This window comes from Oryza sativa, chromosome 2 (assembly GCF_034140825.1).
Source record: "Oryza sativa Japonica Group chromosome 2, ASM3414082v1".
NCBI classification, from domain to species: Eukaryota; Viridiplantae; Streptophyta; class Magnoliopsida; order Poales; family Poaceae; genus Oryza; species Oryza sativa.
Genome location: NC_089036.1, coordinates 23,613,032 through 23,632,692, shown reverse-complemented (window position 1 = coordinate 23,632,692; position 19,661 = coordinate 23,613,032). Strand labels below are relative to the sequence as shown.

Sequence of the window (19,661 nt, the reverse complement as noted above, 5' to 3'; positions counted from 1 at the left end):
TGGTGGCGCACGGCGTTCTCCCTGCCAAGGAGATCATCGGGTGGCGACCAGCGCACGGTGAGGCTTTCCCGTCTCCGGATACTCATGAGATTGTGGTCTTCTCGCATTTCTTCTACGGCGGCTTTGCTCTTCCGACCTCAAAATTTTTCCGCGGGATCTTGAATTTCTATGGAATCAGCTTGCATCACCTAAACCCGAATTCCATAGTGCATATCGCCAATTTCGTCCATGCTTGTGAAGCCTTTTTGGGGATCAAACCTCACTTTGCCCTATTCCGCCGAATCTTCTTCCTCAAGCCCCAACCAAACAAGAACAAACCGTGTGTAGTCGGGGGGGCAGGATTCCAACTAAGGGGAACTCTGAGCCAAAAATATTTCTCAATGCCCTTCAAGACTTCGAACAAAGGATGGCATGCAAACTGGTTCTATGTTCAGAATCCTGAACCTGCTCTTCCCGGGTACTCTTGTCTTCCTCCAGTGTATCAAGATACTTGGAACTCTCTTCCAATCGGAGATGAAGCAGTACAAGCCTTGGAGTTGTTGGATCGTATGTTAAATCTTAAAGAACAAGGCTTACAGGGAGAACAGATCACTCGGCATTTCATCAAATGCCGACTAGCGCCAATCAAGGAAAGATCTCGCACGGCATTCGAGTTCGACGGCAAGTATGATCCTAACCGTGAAGAATCAGACTCTCTGGATTTCAGAATCATGAAGGAGAGGATGTATAAAATCTTCTCAAATGCAATCGTCGTCAGCTACTCACACCAGCTGCCAGTCGTGCCATATAATGCATTCAATCCGCCTCCGCAGGTATGTATCGGAAATCTTCAAACCATGATCAGAACATAATTTTGTCTTCATGCTGAATTGACTAACTATGGAAGCATCTTGTTCAGGAATATGCACTGATGAAATCAGATCCACCAGTCACTCAGCGCCGGTCTCCTCGCCAACACACTGCTCAGGGAGGTGGAGGGCCAACGATCAGACCAGATCCGCAACCTCAGACCTCCAAATCAACTGGTCAGACGGGTCCTCGCAAGAGGAAACTGGTGCTTGATGACGATGAAGGCGACGATGATAAATCTGGGGATAAGGGCTCGCCTAATAAACCCCCAAAGCGCACCATGCCCAGGAAAAAACTGGCCGGCCGCGCAATGCTAAAAATTAGAACATCTTCCAGGTATAAGACCTCTCGGTATGATTTCACTTTGGTAAGCTCTCTCATGAAAATGATGCTAAATTCTGAAAGAATACTTTGCAGGAAACCATCTGATATAGATCCATCTGGAAAAGACCCCGATCCAGCCATGGCAGAGCAAAATATATCCAAAGACCCCGAGCCAACTGCCGAAAGCCAGCCGACTGCCAAAAGCCAGCCGACCGGCGCCCATGCTTCGGGTGACCAGGCCAATCCGAGTGACCAGCCGCCGACTGGAAACCAGTCGGCAACAACTGAAGCAGCAACAACTCAAGAGCCCCCGACTGGAAACCAGTCGGACGCAAGCCCTGATCAAGAAATCCCTGAAGTAGAAGCGCAGACGACAGCTTCCCAAGGGCCAGAAGCTGGTAATGACTCGATAACTGGATCTCCAGGCAAAGAACAAAGATCACCTCACGCTCAGCTAGGTACATCTTCAGGTTAGTTGTCTTCTCATACAACGGTGATTTAAATAACCTCAGTGTATCCGTCTAATGTCCTGGAAACACATCAGGACCATCAGGTGATGACGGAGAAGAAATCCCTCGCATAAAGGCGACCGACGACTCTCGTCCTCCTATCTTGATCAAATGGTGGGACGAGAACTCACAAGCCGCCGGTATAGTCATAAACCGTCAAAAAGAAGATGAAGAAGTGTGCCAGCTGAAGAAAGCGCTTGGAGAGGCCACTCGTATTGTAAATGTAAGTCTTCCGAGCGACAGCCTTCGGTAACTTTGTTTTTCTTTTTAGCAGAACTGAACTATGATCCATCATGCAGAGAATCCATCTTCGCAATGAAGCCAAGACCACAACTTTGGAAAAGCTGGTTCCTCATTTGGGAACTCTTGAAGCGGTTAGGGACCAGCTACATGAGGCCAAGGAGCACGCCAAGAAGACGGAGAAGGAGTTAAGGGATCGAATCGCTCAGCTCCAGGATGCAAACTTCGAACTAAGTGGTTCATCAAAAGGTAATCATCCAGATCTGTTCCATTGATTTAGGCCAACATAACTGTATCCTCAACCATCTGGATCTCAAACAGCGCAAGCCGCCAGAATGGAACAAATGAAAAAGCAAGTTGAAGCCCTGGAGAGAGACAATGTAGAACTGGCTGCGCAGAGGGACTCGGCCTTGAAGGAAGTTGAAGGTACTGCCAGCTATTGGCCTGAACTTGTCTCTTTTTAATGCAGCAGATTCTCACCATAAATATGTTTTGTAGACCGCAAGATCAAGTCTCAAGCTCAATTCGACGTCCTGGTTGGTAAGATCAAGAGGCTAGAAGGAGCAAGAGATGATGTCGCCAATGCTGCTGCTCCAATCATCTAAGCCATGTTCCTCAATAATGGTGGTCCGAGTGCACTCGACGCAACCGAAATATTTGACAAGCTGAGTGTTGCTCCGGAAGTGTATTTCAAGAATATCAAGAAAGCTGGAAGTATGGGAGCTGGCATGGCCTTGGCGATGACAAAATCCTTGTACCCGAGAATTGAAGTCGACACCATTGATGGATTTGCAGACGGGACAAGTGAAGAAGCTGCCCTTGATCTTATCAGTAGTGCGCAAACTGCGGCTGACAAAATAGCGAGTGATGTTGTGGAGCAATTTCGCAACAACGACCTCCAGCCGAGTAATGATGACTCTGATGATGAAAGGACTGACTCTGACTGAGTTTGGATGTAATACATGGAGGCTCAATTTGTACAATACTGGTGTATTTATGCTGTGCTTGATGATTCTTGCAAAGTTTTTGATTTCTTAAAAGTTTTTGCTAAGCTTTGTTGAGCCTAAAACCCAAAGAAGCTATTAAAAACTTTCAGTCCTCTCAAACTAAGTAGAAAAACCAAACAAGGCAATGATAAACCAAGTAAGCAAACTGAATTGATAAAAAATCACACTCCATTATTGTGATAATAGCCCCCGACTGACAACGGCAAGAAGAAAACTTGATGTTGACAGTCAAAATAGGGAGATACAATGATAAAGTTAAGCGTAGAAACGACGAAGATGTTCAATGTTCCAAGAGTTGTCGACGAGAGTGCCGTCTTCGCGCTTGAGTCGATATGAACCTGGTCGGGTAACTTCAGAGATAATAAATGGCCCTTCCCATAGAGGAGATAACTTGTGCCGATCCGGCGAGTGATGGTAGCCTCGAGCTGCTCGGCGCTGTATGATTGTGTCGCGAAGATCGATGGGGCGGCGACGAGGTGGTGAGCGAGGCCGTTCCACTCGGCGCTCCCTATGAAGTTCGGGAGGCGAGTGAACAGACCGCTCGTCGTGGCCCCTGCTCCTGCGATTGGATCCTGCTCCAGTGATGCTGGGGCTTGGATGACGGTAGTCATGAGATCGGAAGTGGGGGACCCGGCTGCCAGTCGGCGTGTGGACGCTTTCGGAGTTAACTGGGACCGATGCTGCGATCATGGTCTTCGTCTGGTTCAAGATGTTGACGACGTGGTCGGAACGATTGAGCTCGTTTTGGTTGAGGAGGGTGTCGAGAAGGGTGATCGCGGCAACCGCATTCTGTTGAGGGGTGCGGAAAACCGGTGTCCCTTCGACATCTTGTTGGCCGATGAGATCACGCGCTCGGCGCCCTGCTTCCAAAGCTCGCTGACGTCGATCTTCAGCCTCCTTGGCGATCCGCTCACGGTCCTGCTGCTCACGCCGTAGCCGTTCTTGTTCTTGTACTTGATGCTCCTCCTCCAGTCGGCGACGTTCTTCAGTCTCCCGGGCTTGGCGTTGCTCCTCCGTCTCATTATTGGCCATGAAAACGCCAAAGTAGAGAGGGGTGTAATTGTCATCTAGGCTTCCGTCGAAGTCGTCGAAGTCGTCGTAGCGAGAACTGAATTCGTCGTACTCCACGATGTCAGTAGGACGTGAGTCGACGGTGGGAGAGCTGTTGTAGTCATCCAGCTGATCCGTCGAAACCGTGCCGAGTGGTTGGAGGATGACGCCGACTTCCCTGAAGCTAGGCGAAAGCGGTGTTGAAGCCGACTTCCGCCTAGGCCTACGGGATGAAGACGCTGTCATGGTGAAGACGGCCGCTAAATCGTCGGGGAGCTTCATCAGGACCGGTGGGTAAGCCCCATCATCTTGATCTGGTGTCGTTGTAGAAGATGCGATCTCGGCCGAGTGGTTTGAAGCCGACTCGGTTGAGATGGTCTTGAAGTAGCTTTCAGCCGCGTTCGGGAATCCAAACGGGACCGAAAGCCGGTTCTCTCCCGACTGGTCTGATTCCGAGTCGAGGAGAGAAATCTTGCCGAAGTTGTTGGTGATGAAGTCGAGGCTGCCGAACCGAAACGTCTGCCCGGGTGGGAAGACGAGGTCGTCGATGCCGGAGACGGAACCCATTGCACTGATCGGCGAAAAGCTTGACGCTCCCCCTACCTGGCGCGCCAACTGTCGAAACTAGATTTCGGCAATAATAAAAGGGGGTGGCTATCAAGCTCGGAAAGTGTATGGGTTTGGAGACAAAGGATTTATACAGGTTCAGGCCTTCTTATAAAAGAAGTAATACCCTACTCCTGTCCGGGGATGAATCCGCCGAGTGTATTATTAATTGTATGATTCGGGAAAAATCAGCATATGCCCCTAGAGGTGCCCGGACCCCCCTTATATATGGGAAGGAGTCCGGATTACAAAAGATAATCTATATTCCTAACGGAATATGAAGATAGAGGTAAAATACAGTCGTAACCGACTAAGTCTCAGGGTGTTTCCTTGATACACAAGTTAAGAAACAAACCCGAGATACAGATAAGATATTCTATCTACATTAAGTATCCGGTACCCAGTTCGAATACCGTCGCCGTGTAGATATGGGATACCCATAATCTCCACACTAACCTATGCCTATATCTTTTTTATTAACGTAAAAACTCAGTCGGAATGTTTTATTACTATAGGGCTTGTTCGGTGCGCCACAGCCATCTGCTACAGGAACCCAACTAGCATTTCTTCTGTTCGTCTGTGCAGCGCAGCCGCATGCAGCAAACAGCCAGTCATTATACCAACATTATTAATCTTTTTTAAAAAGGATTTCATGACTCAATTGTGCGTATTTTTAAGAAAATGAATAGTGTCCCTTAAATGTGAAAACACTTTCCGGAAAAGTGATCTCGAGCTCTTTCTTCGACTTGTCTAGCCGCTTGTTAGGTCGTCGATCGTGTGTGCGGCAATGCCTACCGTGCAACGATCTCATGTTCGTGCGTGGCTAGTGGCTACTGTTCCCAAATTAATTAACGCGCTAATCGAATTAACACCCTCCCAATGGTCGTTCCTGCAGTGAACATGTGGGACCAGCACGAACCCATGCAAAAAAAACTTAATATGGTGTGTGTTCTCTTAAACCATACGAGTAATAATATAGCTGGTGACCTCTGGTGTGTACAACTTTAACTTTTTTGAGCTGAACCATTGAACGGATCAAGAACTAATTAAATACTCCCTCCGTACTACTAAAGAAAGTCGTTTTAGATAGCGACACGGTCTTCAAAACATAACTTTAACTTTTAACTTCTTGTTTCTATAGAAATATTTATTAAAAAGTGATATATGTATACTTTTATGAAGGTATTTTTCAAGACAAATCTATTCATATAATTTTAACATTTTCAAACTCAACAACTTGAGAGTTATTTATGATTTATATTTTTAAAGTTTAACTTAAACATTGTCCTAAACGACTTCCTTTACCAGTATGGAGGGAGTATTTAATTAGTTCTTGATCCGTTCAATGGTTCAGCTCAAGCGCACTGTTCAGTAACAGTACATGGATACATCGACCACACATGAACTGCAGCTTGGCGCGCGCCACGTGCGTGACACGAACTCTCTAACTTCCATCCAAGATCAATGCAAGTCAGCTAGCAGCTAGTATAGTGTTGTGTTCGCGGATTTTAAATAAGATTTCGATTCTCTGATGACGAATGCACGGACACGATCGATTGATCGGTCGATTTTCACGCAGCAATTAGCCCTCGCGCCACGGTGGCCGCCGCGGCGGCGCCGGTGGCCGGGGACCTCGTGCTGGTGACGAGCTTGAACCACTGGGTCTCTGGGTCGCACTCGCCGGCGGCGGCGTCGTCGAGGCACCTGCACGGGTTCGTCACCACGCTCCGGCCGTCGTCGCCGACGTCCAGGCACAGCAGCCCGCCGCCGCCGTCCCGAGATGGCGTCGTCGTCGTCGTCGCGTTGACGGCCACGTGCATCGTCGAGCCCGACACGAGGCGCCACGTCGACAGGGCGTCGCCGCGGCAGCCGCCGGCGTCGCTGGTGGCGAGCCGCGCCGGCCGGCCGCTCCCCTCGGCTCTCAGGCAGAGCGGCGGCGAGCCCCGCCCCGCGCCCCGCATCGCCAGCGTCGACGCCGGCTGCGTGTAGGCCCACGCGTCCGTGTCCTCGCACCGGCCCAGCTCCAGCGTCGCCGCCGCCGCCGCCGCGTCATCCGCCGCGCGCCTCACCACGCAGCGCCCCGTCAGCGGGTGGAACAGCACGGTGTACGGCCTCGCCTCGTCGTAGCCAGGCCCTGCACGCATCGCATCGCCGGCGAACCCTTCGGTCAATTAGAAACGTTGCACCGGCGATGATGGCGCGAGCGAGCGACGCCGTTGACAGCGAACTGACCTCGGAGCGGGCGCTGCAGCGACTGGATCCTCGAGAGCGCGGTCGCGTTGCGGGGCTTGCTCCACGACCAGTCGAGGACGCCGTACACCTCGTCGGCCCCGGCGACGCCCTGCCGCAGCGCGTAGCTCCCCTGCAGCGCCCAGAGCGCCCAGTCGAGGTCGAGCTCGGCGGCGACGGCGGCGGCGCAGGGGAGGTACCGGTCGTCCTTGCGCGAGCCGCCGCGTGTGTCGGCGCCGAACTCGCTGAGGAAGAGCGGGAACCCGGCGTCGAGCAGGAACCCGCCCCGCCGCGCGACGCCCCGCGCCACGCGGCCGCACACCTCGTTGGCGTCCTCGGACTCCCAGGCGCGCGCGTCGGCGAAGCTGTACCAGTGCAGCTCGAACACCAGCTTCCCCCGCTCCGCCGCCGCGAAGCTCACGTCCACGGGCCTCGCGGCGAGGAACGACAGGTCGGTGTCGTACCCGAGCCCGCCCATGATCACCAGCGCCGCCGGGTTCGCCGCGTGCACCGCCTCCGCCCCCATCTGCATGTACCTGTACCAGTCGTCGGCGTTCTGCCTCGGCCCACGCAGCTCGTTGCGGAGGCTCATGCCGACGACGTTGGGGACGCCGGCGAACAGCGCGGCCATGGCGCCGAGCCCGCGCACCCAGGCGTCGGGGTCGAAGTGCCGGTCGCCGAAGAAGCCATTGCCGTCGTCGTCGGCGCAGCACCAGCCGGGCCGGCTCACGTGGTTGTCCAGGATCACCATGACGCCGCTCTCCCCGAGGCTGTCGACCACGGCCCTGAACGACTCGATCAGCGTGAGGTCGAGGAGCCCGGGGTTGTTGGCCTCGACGCCGGCGACCGCGCCGGCGAGGCCGTGGGCGAGGAGCGAGCGCCGCACGGTGAGCGACGACAGCGACGCGTTGGTGGCCAGCGCGATGGGGTACGTCAGCCTGACGCAGTTGAACCCGAGCGACGCCACCTTCTTGGAGATGGCGTCCACGGGCTGCATCCCGAGCCCCTCCGTCACCACCGGCTCCAGGTGCGACGGCCAGTTGACGCACGCCAGCTTCACCCGCCGCCCGCCGGCCTCGTCGTCCACGATCCACCGCGACGACGTCGACAGCGTCACGGCCTCCACCGCCGCCGCGTGCAGGCCGGCGAAGGCGAAAAGCACGAGGCACAGAGCGACGCGGCGGCGCATCGTGACGGCCGGACCGATGGCCGGGATAGAAATGCAGTGAGGCGAGCGCGCGCCGTACGTGCGTGCGTGCTCCTGCTCCGTGTCCGGCCGCGGTAAAAGAAGAACGACGAGGAGGTTTGGTGGCGAGTTAGGATCCCGGGTAGATTGGAGTTCACCCCGGGCGCGCCGAGAGAAGTTTGGTGACATGTTGGAGTAGTACTGTACGATATTACTGGTGTTGGTTAACTATACTTCTTGCGCCTTACGCCGTGATAAGTTGCAAAAAAAAATTTCAAACTTTCAACTTTTCAATCACATTAAAACTTTCCTACACACAAACTTTCAACTTTTCCATCACATCGTTCTAATTTTAACCAAACTTTCAATTTTGATGTTAACTAAACATACAATAATTTTTCTTCTGTCAGTCTGGGAGCATGCACTTTGCGAGACGGATGTTCGGAACTTCGGATGCAGTGGCTAATCGATCTCCGAGACTTGTTGATTAACCATGTTACGTAACATTATTATTTTTCTCTTCAGTTTTGTTATCTCTGAAAAATAATTTTTCTTTCGTTTTATTTGTTGGGATAATATATAATTATGTGTTTTTAAACAAAATTTAAGTTGTTTTGCTTCTTGTAATAACATGATCAATTGATCATATGAATGGGTTGTTAAGATTGATGCCATTTCAAATCATACCATTTTTTTTGGTAAAGTTGTTAAATATGTGCATCAATTTAATTTTTACCAAACTCTGATAAATACATAAGATATCATATCAAAATTTGGCAATATTGCCAAATTGAAAAAAAATTGGTAAGGTTTATTTTGGCTACAATCTGAATAGGCCCGAAATGTTTCTTTAATGGGACATCCAAGTCCGATCATACATTTAGGAATAAGTCTATTTTCACCTCACTCATCCCTTGCTGTTGGTCAAATGACATCCTTAAACCACAAAACAGGATATAACACCTCCCCCAACTTCAAAAACCAGTTTTTCATTCCGTCGGTGGTTTTGAAAGCGGTTCTTGCTGATGTAGCAATTTGGCTTGGTTAAGGTGGTATCTCAGTCATTAAAAGAATTAAAAATATAAATGGGTCTCACATGTAAGTGGTAAGGATGAAAATAAACAAAAACAGGGGAAGGGGTAGTTGTCAGCCCCACTCCTCCTTCTTCAATCTGTACACACCGCAAGCCACACCGCCGCACTTTGACGTGTCATAGTGCGGCTTGAAGCACATACAAATTGAAGAAGGGAGGAATGGAGCTGACAATTGGGTCCCAAATTTTTTTATTTTCATTCTTATCACTTACATATAGGACAAATTTCTATTTTCAATTGTTTTGATGACCGGGCTACCACGTCAGCATACCTAAACCAAAGTCAAATTGCCATGTCAGCAAAAGCCGCTTCCAAAACCATCTAAGGAGTCAATCTAAACCCGTTTTTGAAGTTGGAATGTTAGACTCGGTTTTACGGTTAAGGGATGCGATGCGACCAAGGGCAAAAAGAAAAAGAAAAAGAAAAAGAAGAGAGAGAGAGAGAGAGAGGTGAAACAGACTTATTCTGACATTTTAAGCTCAGGTTGGCCCAGCCTTGGCGTCATCTTCGTCTTCCCCAGCCCGCCAGATTGGCCCAGCCATGGCCTAGACGGCTGCCTCCCCGTCCCATTCCGGCGTCGATCTGCTCCGCTGTCTATCCGCGCCGCCGACCTCCTCGCATCGCCGATCCAAGTCGGTCCACCGAATCGAATTTCTACCGTTTTTCTTTGCTTTTCGGTTTCGTTCTCCGTTTTGGTTTTTTATCGTAGTTCCGTTCTGGGGTTTTATTTCGAATTGCCGTTTGCTCTCAGAAAACCGTACTTCCAAAATAAGCAAGCGAAACCTCCGGAACCAGTGTTCGGCCCAAGGCCCATCTCTCCTCTACGTCCGGCGGCGGCGCATCCCGGCCTCGCGCTCCGGCGGCGGCGGCCAGTCTGAGGCGGAGCGGCACCGCGGCACGGGAGGGCAGGGCGCAGCGGCGACGGCGAGGAAGCCAACCGGGCGCGGCAGCAAGGGAGACCGCGTCTTGTCTGCACGGCTCCATTAGCGGCTGGAGGTGGGACTGGAGCCGGGAGACCCAACTAGCGTCCACCGCCTCTCCGCCACCGCCGCCGCCGCCTCCCGCAACTTAGGGGGTTTTGCTGCGCCGGCGCGGCTCCAATCCGCTCCGGGGCGGACCTCGCCGGTCGACGGCCGCCATGTGAGCCCCCCATCGCCGTTTCCGCTCGTCACCGCTTGGTGTTCGTTAATGGCAGGCAGGCTGATCTCTACGTCTTCCTCCTCCTCCTCGCAGGGGCTTCGCGCGCGTGGAGCTGCGGTGCCCTAGGGCCCTCGACCCCCGCCCGAGCTGGACCCTCGGCGACGTCCTCACCGAGCTCGACGCGCTCGAGGCCACTCGCCGCACCGCGCAGCCCACGCCCCTCAAGCAGCCGCCGGAGTGGTATCTCTATTCTCCAATCCCTTGCGCTCCCTTGCTTATGGTTTCGCCGATAAGCTGCAATCGTTTCCCTCTACATTGCTTCTATATGATTTTTTTTTGGTTCATTTAGGGCTAGCAGTGGCAGCGTGAGGGAGAAGGCCTTTGTGATGCGGGTTGAAGAGGAAGATGACACGGATGAGGACGATTACGACAGTGATGGGGAGTCCCGGGCTCTTGTGGCCAAGGCCACTGGAGCAAGGTTCTCATGCAATGATCTTGAATCCAGGTGAAGATTTGATGCTGAAATTTGGCCACTGCAATTGCAATTTATTTGCTTTGAAGTACGGTACATTATCTGCAATTAAGTTTAAATGAATGGCGTATTGTGTGAGATATCCCCTTCTTTTGTTTTCTTCCTAGTGATGCTGAAGAATCAGAGGATGAAATGGATGGCAGGATTGCACCATATCACCTGATGGAGAAACGGAGCCTAGAGAAGAGCATTCTGCTTGAGCTGGAACGTGAGCATCATCTGAAAGTTCAAGTGTGTATTCATCAATCTATACTGTTATATCTTTCTTACTGAATGCAGTACTTATGGGCTGATTTTTCTTTGATGTGTTGGCAATAGACCATTGAATTATTTTCATTACCATTAATCCTCATTCTAGTTTAGGGTTACCATGGCATTAGGTTACACTTTACGGATCAACTTTATATCTTTTTCCTCACCTTTATGTAGGTATTTTAAGCTATCCAGGCATGTGGATGCTTCCATTATCTTTCATCTTTCTAAGGTTATACTGTATATGAATTCCTGAATGAAGCTTTTGTTTGTTCCCTTTAAGGTTAGTGTAGTGCCACACTGATATGGTTGGATAATGACATGATGAAATTTCAAGAAAAACAATACATCACTTCTGTTAGTTGCTACTTGAAGAAGATTTTTCAAATACAATACTGCATTTACTTCAAATTGGATATTGTGATCCAAGAAGTTTAACATAGAAAGCCAACAGGGATGTCATATGACTAAATTTCTAAGTATTGGGTATCATAGTACTAATTATCTTTTTGGCTGATGTTGCATGCCTTTATTTTTTACCATGATGGATTTATTAAATCTGCTGAATCCTTTTTGTTCATTTTCTTCATATGATTTTTTTTCTTCAGGAGGAAGTCAGAAGTAAACTATCTGCATTGGAGGTATGCCACCAAAGTGAAATCCAGCGAACAGTTTCTGCATTTGCTCGACTACAGAAATACGCAGAATCAAGAAAAGAGATAGACAGAAGGCTAGATGTCCACTTCCAGAGAAAAATGTATGTTTTTGTTGTTGAATTGTTTCTCCTGTGTCTTTTTAAATCTACATTTCATGATTACTGTTGATTTTTCAAATTTTGAGGAAACTGTATGTTTTACAAGGTCTTTGGTGATGCAATTTTCTGGGACTAGGGTTAACTTCTGTACTAGTTTGTTCTCTTTTGTTACTGGAGGATTTTCTGTGGCACATATCAAGATATTCTTGTACTAGTTTGTCAAGACTGAATTTTTATTGGTGGTTGCTTTGTAAAGTTATGCCATTTTTATTTGTCATAACTCAATTTATTTTATTGTAAAGAGGGCTTACAAAGTGCTAAGTTTTTCATTCCAATATAGTTTATTACTCCTGAGTGGAAAAGGTATATATTCATGAAGGCTGACGGACCTTGCTAGTAGCTACACAGTTTATCATGGATTATTTCTAGTGCACATAGTTTTGAAGAGAAAACAATCATCTCCTATATGCACAAATTCCAATATAAAGGTTTATTGGGTGATTGTGGACTAATACTAAGATCCTTAATGTTTCCTCCACCATTTGCTATTATCCTCATCGTTATTTGGTTAAATTTGCTACTTAAATGATCAATGAGAAATTCCAAGCCCAAGGTTTCAGCTCTTTACATTTTGCAGCAATTTATATATTCTATTCACAACTGATTAAATCGTGTGGGTTTAACGTACAAATATTCCATACTTATACCTGTGGTGTTTGGTCAAATGATTAGCGACTGAGACTAAGGGTTGACTATTTTTTAAATGCTCTATTTGTGTTATATAAGGAATTAACTATCTGTGACACAATTATATAGTTTTTGTACTTCTTTGTGTAGTAACTTTATGTTCCAGTTCAATCATTAGCACTGTAAATATTTTTTCAGAAACTTTGCATGTTAGCGTTTGTATTTGTTTTCCTTTGTAGTAGTTCTCACAGGATAAAGGACATATACTCTGATGATCTTTCGTTATAAGTTATACTTGGATTTTCTGATGATCTTTTGTTGGATTCTGTACCTTGTTATAATTGTTGCCTTTTTGCAGTGCAGAAGTACTTGATAAACATTTGTCTATGGTCCAAAGGGATCATGAACAGAAATCGCAAATTGTGGAACGTAGAATAAGAGATGATGCTGCTCTTGAAGAAGCTAAAAGAAAGGAGCAAGCCATGAAGGACGAAAAAATAAGGCAGGAAAGAGCCAAACAAGAAGCAGAGGTTTGTTTGCCTAGATGTGCTGGTCACTTGGTGTGTTTTTGTTAACATAAACTGATATATTTCTTTTGATATATGTCAATATGTGAGACTTAATTCATTGTTATTTCTTTTGGCTCTGGTATTTATCATAATACTTAGTCCATTGAGTTCCATCTAGTTCAGTTATATCTAATACCTTGTTATTCATGTTACTTCTTCACTGAACTTCTTTACAACCTACGTAGTTCAGAAACCTAATTTTCTTTACTTCACTGGTAGTCGCTTAAATGCATAACCAGTTTACCAGAAATTTCATGAACTATGATGCAGGCCAGACAGAAGGCAGCTGCAAAGTTAGCAGTGGAAGCACAGAAAGCAGCAGCTGAGGCTGCTGCAAAGGAAGCAGCAGAAGCTCAGAAAGCAGCAGCTGAGGTTTCCAAATCCAGCCAAAATTCTCAGAACAACGTTGCAGGAACAATGAGGGCAAACAAGAGTGAAATTAAATCTGAATTACCAGGTATTTCTTGCTTTTACAGAACCATTATAAGTTTATATCGCAATGTTTTATGGAGCTATTCTGAAGATCTGCTGATTGATATGCTTAGTAGAATCAGGTTGTGTCTATATACATATTTCTTAAAAACTAGTTTTCATACTAAGTCAGGCAGCCATTATCACAGCTTAATGCTTATGAACATCAAATGGTGGATATTAATCTAAAACGTAAATTTAAGGATTAACCTTCTCATTTTTCTTGTATATTTACTTATTTAGACTGTGGGCTTAGGCTCATGAAGGGCCATATATATCATGTAAAAGTATTATAACATGTCAGAAGGATAATCACCCCTAACTGATCTTCAACTATGCAAAACCCATGTTCAGCCCCTAGAACTTTACCATGTTTCCTTAATTAGCACAAAGGTTGTGGTACTGAGACAACCTACTCCTAACAGCAATATTTGAAATATAATTAAAATCCATTGTAGTGGGATCCAGGAACCATGCAAAACTTGAAGGGATACACAGTTTCAACGCTTAAAAGCATACAGACATAAATAACACGAGGGAAAACTGTGGTTCTGCTTTCACATTCATGCGCTGCATCAGACATTCCATTTTTGTATCAAGAATAATTTCTAGCCTTGGTGTTAATTTCCTAACTACACTGGTCACTGGCTGACTATCGTAGCTTGATTTTATAAGGACTGTGATATTAATGTTGATTGCTCATTCATAACAGGGATCAAAGTCTTTGCTGATCATTCTGCACTGGAAGCAGAATTGCGGAGGCGTGCATTACTTGATCAAGTGCCAGCGAACATTCATTCCAGCAAGGTCTTCCAACTGCATTTGTACAATTTGCTGCAAATTTGTTGTTTTAACATTGATGATGAATGATGGTCACCCTGCTGGTTTCAGTTCTTTTGCCATATGGATGAGAATTGTGGTAAGCTTGTATTTGACTATTATTGTTTTTATTGTGCAGGAGTTCAGCAGATATGACCGACAAATTGCAAAATCTATTGGTAAACTTATGCCGACTACTGACAGTGTAAAGTGAGTATATATATAAAACATATTTTTAACTGCCTAGATCCGTATAGCTCAATGCACATAAGCACATTCAAATAAAAAAGATCTACATCTATTCTCCTTTTTCCATCATTTGACGCGTGATAAGAACTAATTGCCTTTTGGTCATATAGTTGTTTTTGAAGGGTTTTAAAGTGAGTATTTGATTTGAATATTTATTTAATTTGAAATCTACCCCTAAACATTTGTTGCAGAGCAAGGGCTGGTGAGCTTATTAAAGCTTTGGATGGACAGGATTGCCCACGTCCAATTGCTTGCCGTATATTTGCAAACAAGGTACTTTTATGTGGTAATGGCCTCTTTTTTCAAACGAGTAGCATCATAAATATGTGTGAAATGTCAAAAAGTCTGAGTTGAACGACATGACCATGCAATATTTTTATCCATATGTTCAATATAAGTACGAACATACTTGCTAATATAAACTTAGGCCCAAACACTTGCTTTATGAACTGACTTGTCGGTCAATAGTTGAAAGTCGAAACATGAACCATCAAATACCTGTTTTATAGTTTAGATAATTGGTATGTTAACTGCCTACATGATGACCTTACAATTTTTAGACACATTTTTTTAATAGAAAAAATGTGTCTAGAATATGTAAAGTAATAGCATCATGTCACCATTTAACATACCAATCATCTAAACTTCAGTTACATTTTTTTAGAAACATGGATTTACCACTTCACTTTTTGGCTTTGCATAGTCTCTCTATTGTAGTGTATACCTCTGCAGTACTGGTCTGTTGTTGCCAACATGAACTTAAGTGTGCTCACATAACTCTAACTAGAAATTTTTGGCCTTCTCATGTACTAGAATTAGAGTCCTACCGGGCTGTCCATTTTGACATACTGAATTCTACTTGATATTGTTGACTTACATAGCTGACCTGATATTGATTTGCAGATTATTTCAATCGTCAAGAGTAGAAATACAAAGGACAAAACATTTGGAAATTTGGCCTTTGCTTGTGGATATGTCATGCTTCTAGTCACCAGCCAGGTATGTTTGTGTTTTTTAGTTTTACTAGGCATTACTTTTGTTAATAAGTGCATATCGAATTGTGCTCACTTTCTGGACATTTACCGCACTCAGTTTTCTTTCTTATAGCTCTCTTCTGATATTTCAGAAGGCATATGTTGTGATCATGAATTCTTGATTGGTGGAAGTATATTGATACTTAAAATTAGTTTATAGTAGGAAAAGACTATTTCTTCCTTACATGACAGCTCATCCTTAATAAGTGGAATGGAAACCCACAGTAACTAATTTTCGTTATGTTTCATGTTAAGTTTAAAAGTTGAAGCTGCTTTTGACACCTCATTTAAACATGAAGTGGCATGCAATGATGAACTATTGCACTGTTCGTCATGGTTAGAGGAAGTGGATATTAAGTGTCCTTAAATTTGATGGCAATAAACAGTGGAAGGTTAATAATTATGGAGCATGGAAACTCACATGCTGTTTGCCAGTAGCTGGGATAGATACTCCAGTTGATTCCGATGAACATAGGGCTACTGTGTATCTTTTGTCATACACTGATCAACTTTTTTGCAGCCTAGTTTGCAACCACATAATGCACAATCTTGTGATTTTCTTATCATGGTTGGAACTCAAAACAAAATTCGTTGCTGCATGACCACTAAGACGATAGCTAGTTCCAATATTTCTGTACACTCCTATCCTGGCTTTGCTCTTTCAATGAAGTTTAATAATTTACTAACACAAATGCTCAGGTACCAGATGCAATGGATTATCTTCTAGCTGAGTTCCACAGAGTTTGCATGTACACAGTTCCAAAGCATCTGCATGCTTTAAACGTAAGTCTTCATGCCACTAAACTCCTCAATATCTTTGCAGCTTGTTTATATTCTTGCTTATATATGAGCAGCAATGGAAAAAACAAGTGAGGTGTTCTATTTAGGTGTTTTGAACAATTATAATGATGTTTTATTCACATAATTATTTTTGTGTTTAGCTCATGTATTTTTTTTCCTGATTTTACTTGTAATTGTTTAGGCACAAGTACGGAATAGAGATTATTACAGACTGATTGGCTACCAGGAAGAAAATGGACAACTCGAGAGCACTGAAAGTTATTTGACATATGTTGCCGCATACGTCAAGCTGTATGCTGCAATGATTCAGGTGTGTATGGCCTGTTTTCTAATATTACTAGTGTGGTAAAAATAGCTGTTAGGGTTATTAATTGTTAGAAATGGGTATGCATTTAATGGTTTTGAGTGTTTTGTTGGTTCCCTCTCTACTAATATGGTGCTTTCTTGTCTTGTTGGTTGTTGCAAAAAGGGCTTATTATTTCTCTTTAATTGCAATTTGTCAGTTTTTCTTTCCTGGGATATTATTTAGACATGGGCCACCACAGAGGTGACGAGCTCACAGAAAAACCATTACAACCAACGTGAAAGACAGTTTGCCAAAATGGCTCCAACTAGCACAGTGCATTGTGCATACGACTCTCAGTGATCAGATAACTCTTTTCAGTGCACTGACTCTGAGTGTAACATGTGTTGCTTTGCACATTAATTGAATTCACTATCACAGTTCCATAAGTTCATCCAGTGTTAATACCGTTTCATATGATCGTTTTATTTGAGCAGCAGACTTCTGTTCAACAAATTGATGTTTTATTTAGAATTGAAATACAACCGCAATTTTTTTCTACAGACCGAAATTAGGGGCGTGCGGCATCCACATGGCTTAGCTGAGGGGTGGAAATGGCTTGCCATGTTCCTTAATACTCTCCCGGCCACCACAGCAACTGCTTGTGCCCTTCATGCTTTCCTCAAGGTAAAAATATGCTTCAAGACCCCCATCCCCTCCTATGCGTGTGTGCTTGTAGCAGGTTTGTTGTAGCCAACTTGGATTCTGTTTCTGTTCAGGTTGCTGGTTTTGCACTTCACAAGAAATACGGATCACAGTTCATGAAACTTCTAGATGTAATATTGCGGTGCTTCTTACCCGCTTTGAAGGAACAAGGCTCACGAATTCAGGCTGAGGCTGCAAGTAATCTACAGAATTATCTGACTGACAAGGTTTACCTTGAGGAACCAGAAGGCCAGTACCTTGCGCAACAGCTTCTATCTAAAGAGTTGTTCACGTGAGGATCAGACACCAGATCAGCATGGCGATGTGGCACTGCACACTGGCCAAGTTTGTCACCGCGGTTAGCAATGGCTGTTGCCAGATAATGCTCTATGTGTGCAGCAAGACATTTCATACTGTCCAAATGGAGCAACCTGCACGGTTATATGATGGCAGAGAAGGCCAGAATCGCCCTGAAGAAATGTCTTGGATTGCGCCCCCAAGGTCTCCCTTTTTAAGCCACCAATTTTAATGTATAAATGCCATGTACGAATACTATAGATTAGATGCGATGCAATTTGTTGTACGCCTGTATTGAGGGCGAGCCTGTAATTTATTCGAAGTAAATGTTACTCTGGACATGTGCTGTCTTATATAATCTGTTGTACGCTTGTTGCCAAACTAGTAATCTCTCTTGTGGGAACAATGAAGTCTTCGTAGATTACTGGCGTAAGGCAATAGTGTAACACCATATCCTGCTTTTGCATATTTGCTGAGTACTTGTGGATTGTGTAACTATGTTCGCGGTCGTTGTATTGTGTTGTCATGCAGTGAGCCAGTGAGCCAGTGATGCAGGTTCTTCAGGCTCCTCTCTGACCCCAGGGCCCCACATGACTGCATTTGCACTCCCCTGATCCAATCGCAAAGCTGGGAGCCTGGGAACTGGATGGCCATAAAGGCTAAGGCATCTCCCGAAGTGCTCTGAACACATATTTCTGCATGCCCAATCCTGGTCAGTGTATCCCCTCCATTAATTGTCGCCTTGCATACTTCGCCAGGTAAATGAGTTGGTTCCCTGTTCTAGTAGCGTTGTCTTGTTTCCAAGGACAACAATGCGATCAGATTGAAGCGAGATCGTGCGCATCTCTTTCGCACTACTCTATGAAGCAAGCAACATAAGATGTAAATTCATTTCTACAAAGAAACATTGTTTCAGCAACATCAGCATGAACAAGTATCATCAATTGTTTCGGCCCTAATCCAAGATTAATTGGAGTTAAATTTTGGGAGCCCCTACAATCTTGTAGATTTTAGATCATCGGGTTGCTTTAAGATTCGTGTAAATCCCTCCAAACCATAACCCTCCTGTTCTTTTTCTCTTCCCTCCATGGCATCACATGACATCAGCTCAACCATGCCTCCTCTGCACCAATGCGTCATTGCCCGACCCCATCGATTAGTATGAAGACGTCAATAGCGCCAACGAGGCCCCTTTGGCTGACCTTCTCCTCCTCCACCCCCTCCCCTCCCCTCTCTCCTCATCTTTTAATCCGTTGGTATGCGCCCTTGGTGGACCTCCCCTCCCCCCTCCCCCCAACTCATCTTTTAGTAGTTGGTAGTGAGGTGCACCAGCCTCACCGTTTTCCTCATCTTGAACGGCTCCCTGCAGTTGGATCCACCACCATCCACACCACGTCCTAACAACAAGCTCGCTTTAGCCCCGCCTCCAATGCTAGCTCACCACCCTTCTCCAGGTCGCCGTCTCTCACGGCTAGGGGTGGTAATGGGCCCACAAGTCCACGGATGGAGTATATACTCGCACTCCACTAGACTCTGTACTGCACCATAAAATAATGGTTTTGCACTTACCTATGATTTTGTATTGATTGTTGATTTTATTGCTTAAAGAAAGGCTAACGTCGTCGCTATACCTTGTGCTGCCACCGCCACCGCCTATTTCTCCATCGCCGCTAGCCGCCGAGCACCTTCAATGTCGATGTCTCGAGAGAAGACACAGTGTGCCGCGGTGGCCGACGGACGAGCGCACGACACCGCTGTGGTGAGCTGGCCGGGGTGACCTCGCAGCCTAGGCCTTGTGTTTGTTGGGCTATCGAGCCATTCACATGCTATTGGTTTATCAGCGTACCGAGCTGGCACAAGAATGGCCCATTTACCAGGCTGGGCCAGGCCAGGCCGCCCGTCGTGCCAAGATTCTAGACCCATTATGGGACGTGCCGGCCCAAGTACCAACTGTAGGCTTGATACATGATGACG

At 46.2% G+C, this 19,661-nt stretch overlaps 2 protein-coding genes across 2 annotated transcripts; one reads left to right on the top strand and one right to left on the bottom strand.

Annotated features, from left to right (window-relative positions):
* Positions 1-5,902: 5,902 nt before the first annotated feature.
* Positions 5,903-8,239, bottom strand: LOC4329864 (glycosyl hydrolase 5 family protein). The gene is made up of 2 exons (XM_015768998.3): positions 6,818-8,239; positions 5,903-6,719 (listed from the first exon to the last, which is right to left on the bottom strand). Exons 1-2 carry the CDS (start codon positions 8,187-8,189, stop codon positions 6,157-6,159), a joined length of 1,935 nt encoding a protein of 644 aa, XP_015624484.2. The 5' UTR covers positions 8,190-8,239; the 3' UTR covers positions 5,903-6,156.
* Positions 8,240-9,851: 1,612 nt separating this feature from the next.
* LOC4329863 (mRNA export factor GLE1) lies at positions 9,852-18,068 on the top strand. Its single transcript, XM_015767359.3, has 15 exons — positions 9,852-10,234; positions 10,328-10,474; positions 10,584-10,739; positions 10,874-10,997; positions 11,627-11,775; positions 12,818-12,989; positions 13,299-13,485; positions 14,212-14,306; positions 14,458-14,528; positions 14,759-14,840; positions 15,471-15,566; positions 16,301-16,384; positions 16,584-16,712; positions 17,250-17,372; positions 17,465-18,068. Coding segments are annotated over exons 1-15 (1,839 nt in total). The 5' UTR covers positions 9,852-10,232; the 3' UTR covers positions 17,687-18,068.
* Positions 18,069-19,661: the final 1,593 nt, after the last annotated feature.

Bases quoted from the DNA above. Each gene is read 5' to 3' on its own strand.
- LOC4329864 (XM_015768998.3), bottom strand. From the start codon at position 8,189: ATGTCACCAAACTTCTCTCGGCGCGCCCGGGGTGAACTCCAATCTACC. The intron at 6,720-6,817 runs GTCAGTTCGCTG...CGATGCGTGCAG, and splicing joins GCTGCAGCGCCCGCTCCGAG to GGCCTGGCTACGACGAGGCG.
- LOC4329863 (XM_015767359.3), top strand. The intron at 15,567-16,300 runs GTATGTTTGTGT...ACAAATGCTCAG, and splicing joins TGCTTCTAGTCACCAGCCAG to GTACCAGATGCAATGGATTA. The intron at 16,385-16,583 runs GTAAGTCTTCAT...GTAATTGTTTAG, and splicing joins AGCATCTGCATGCTTTAAAC to GCACAAGTACGGAATAGAGA.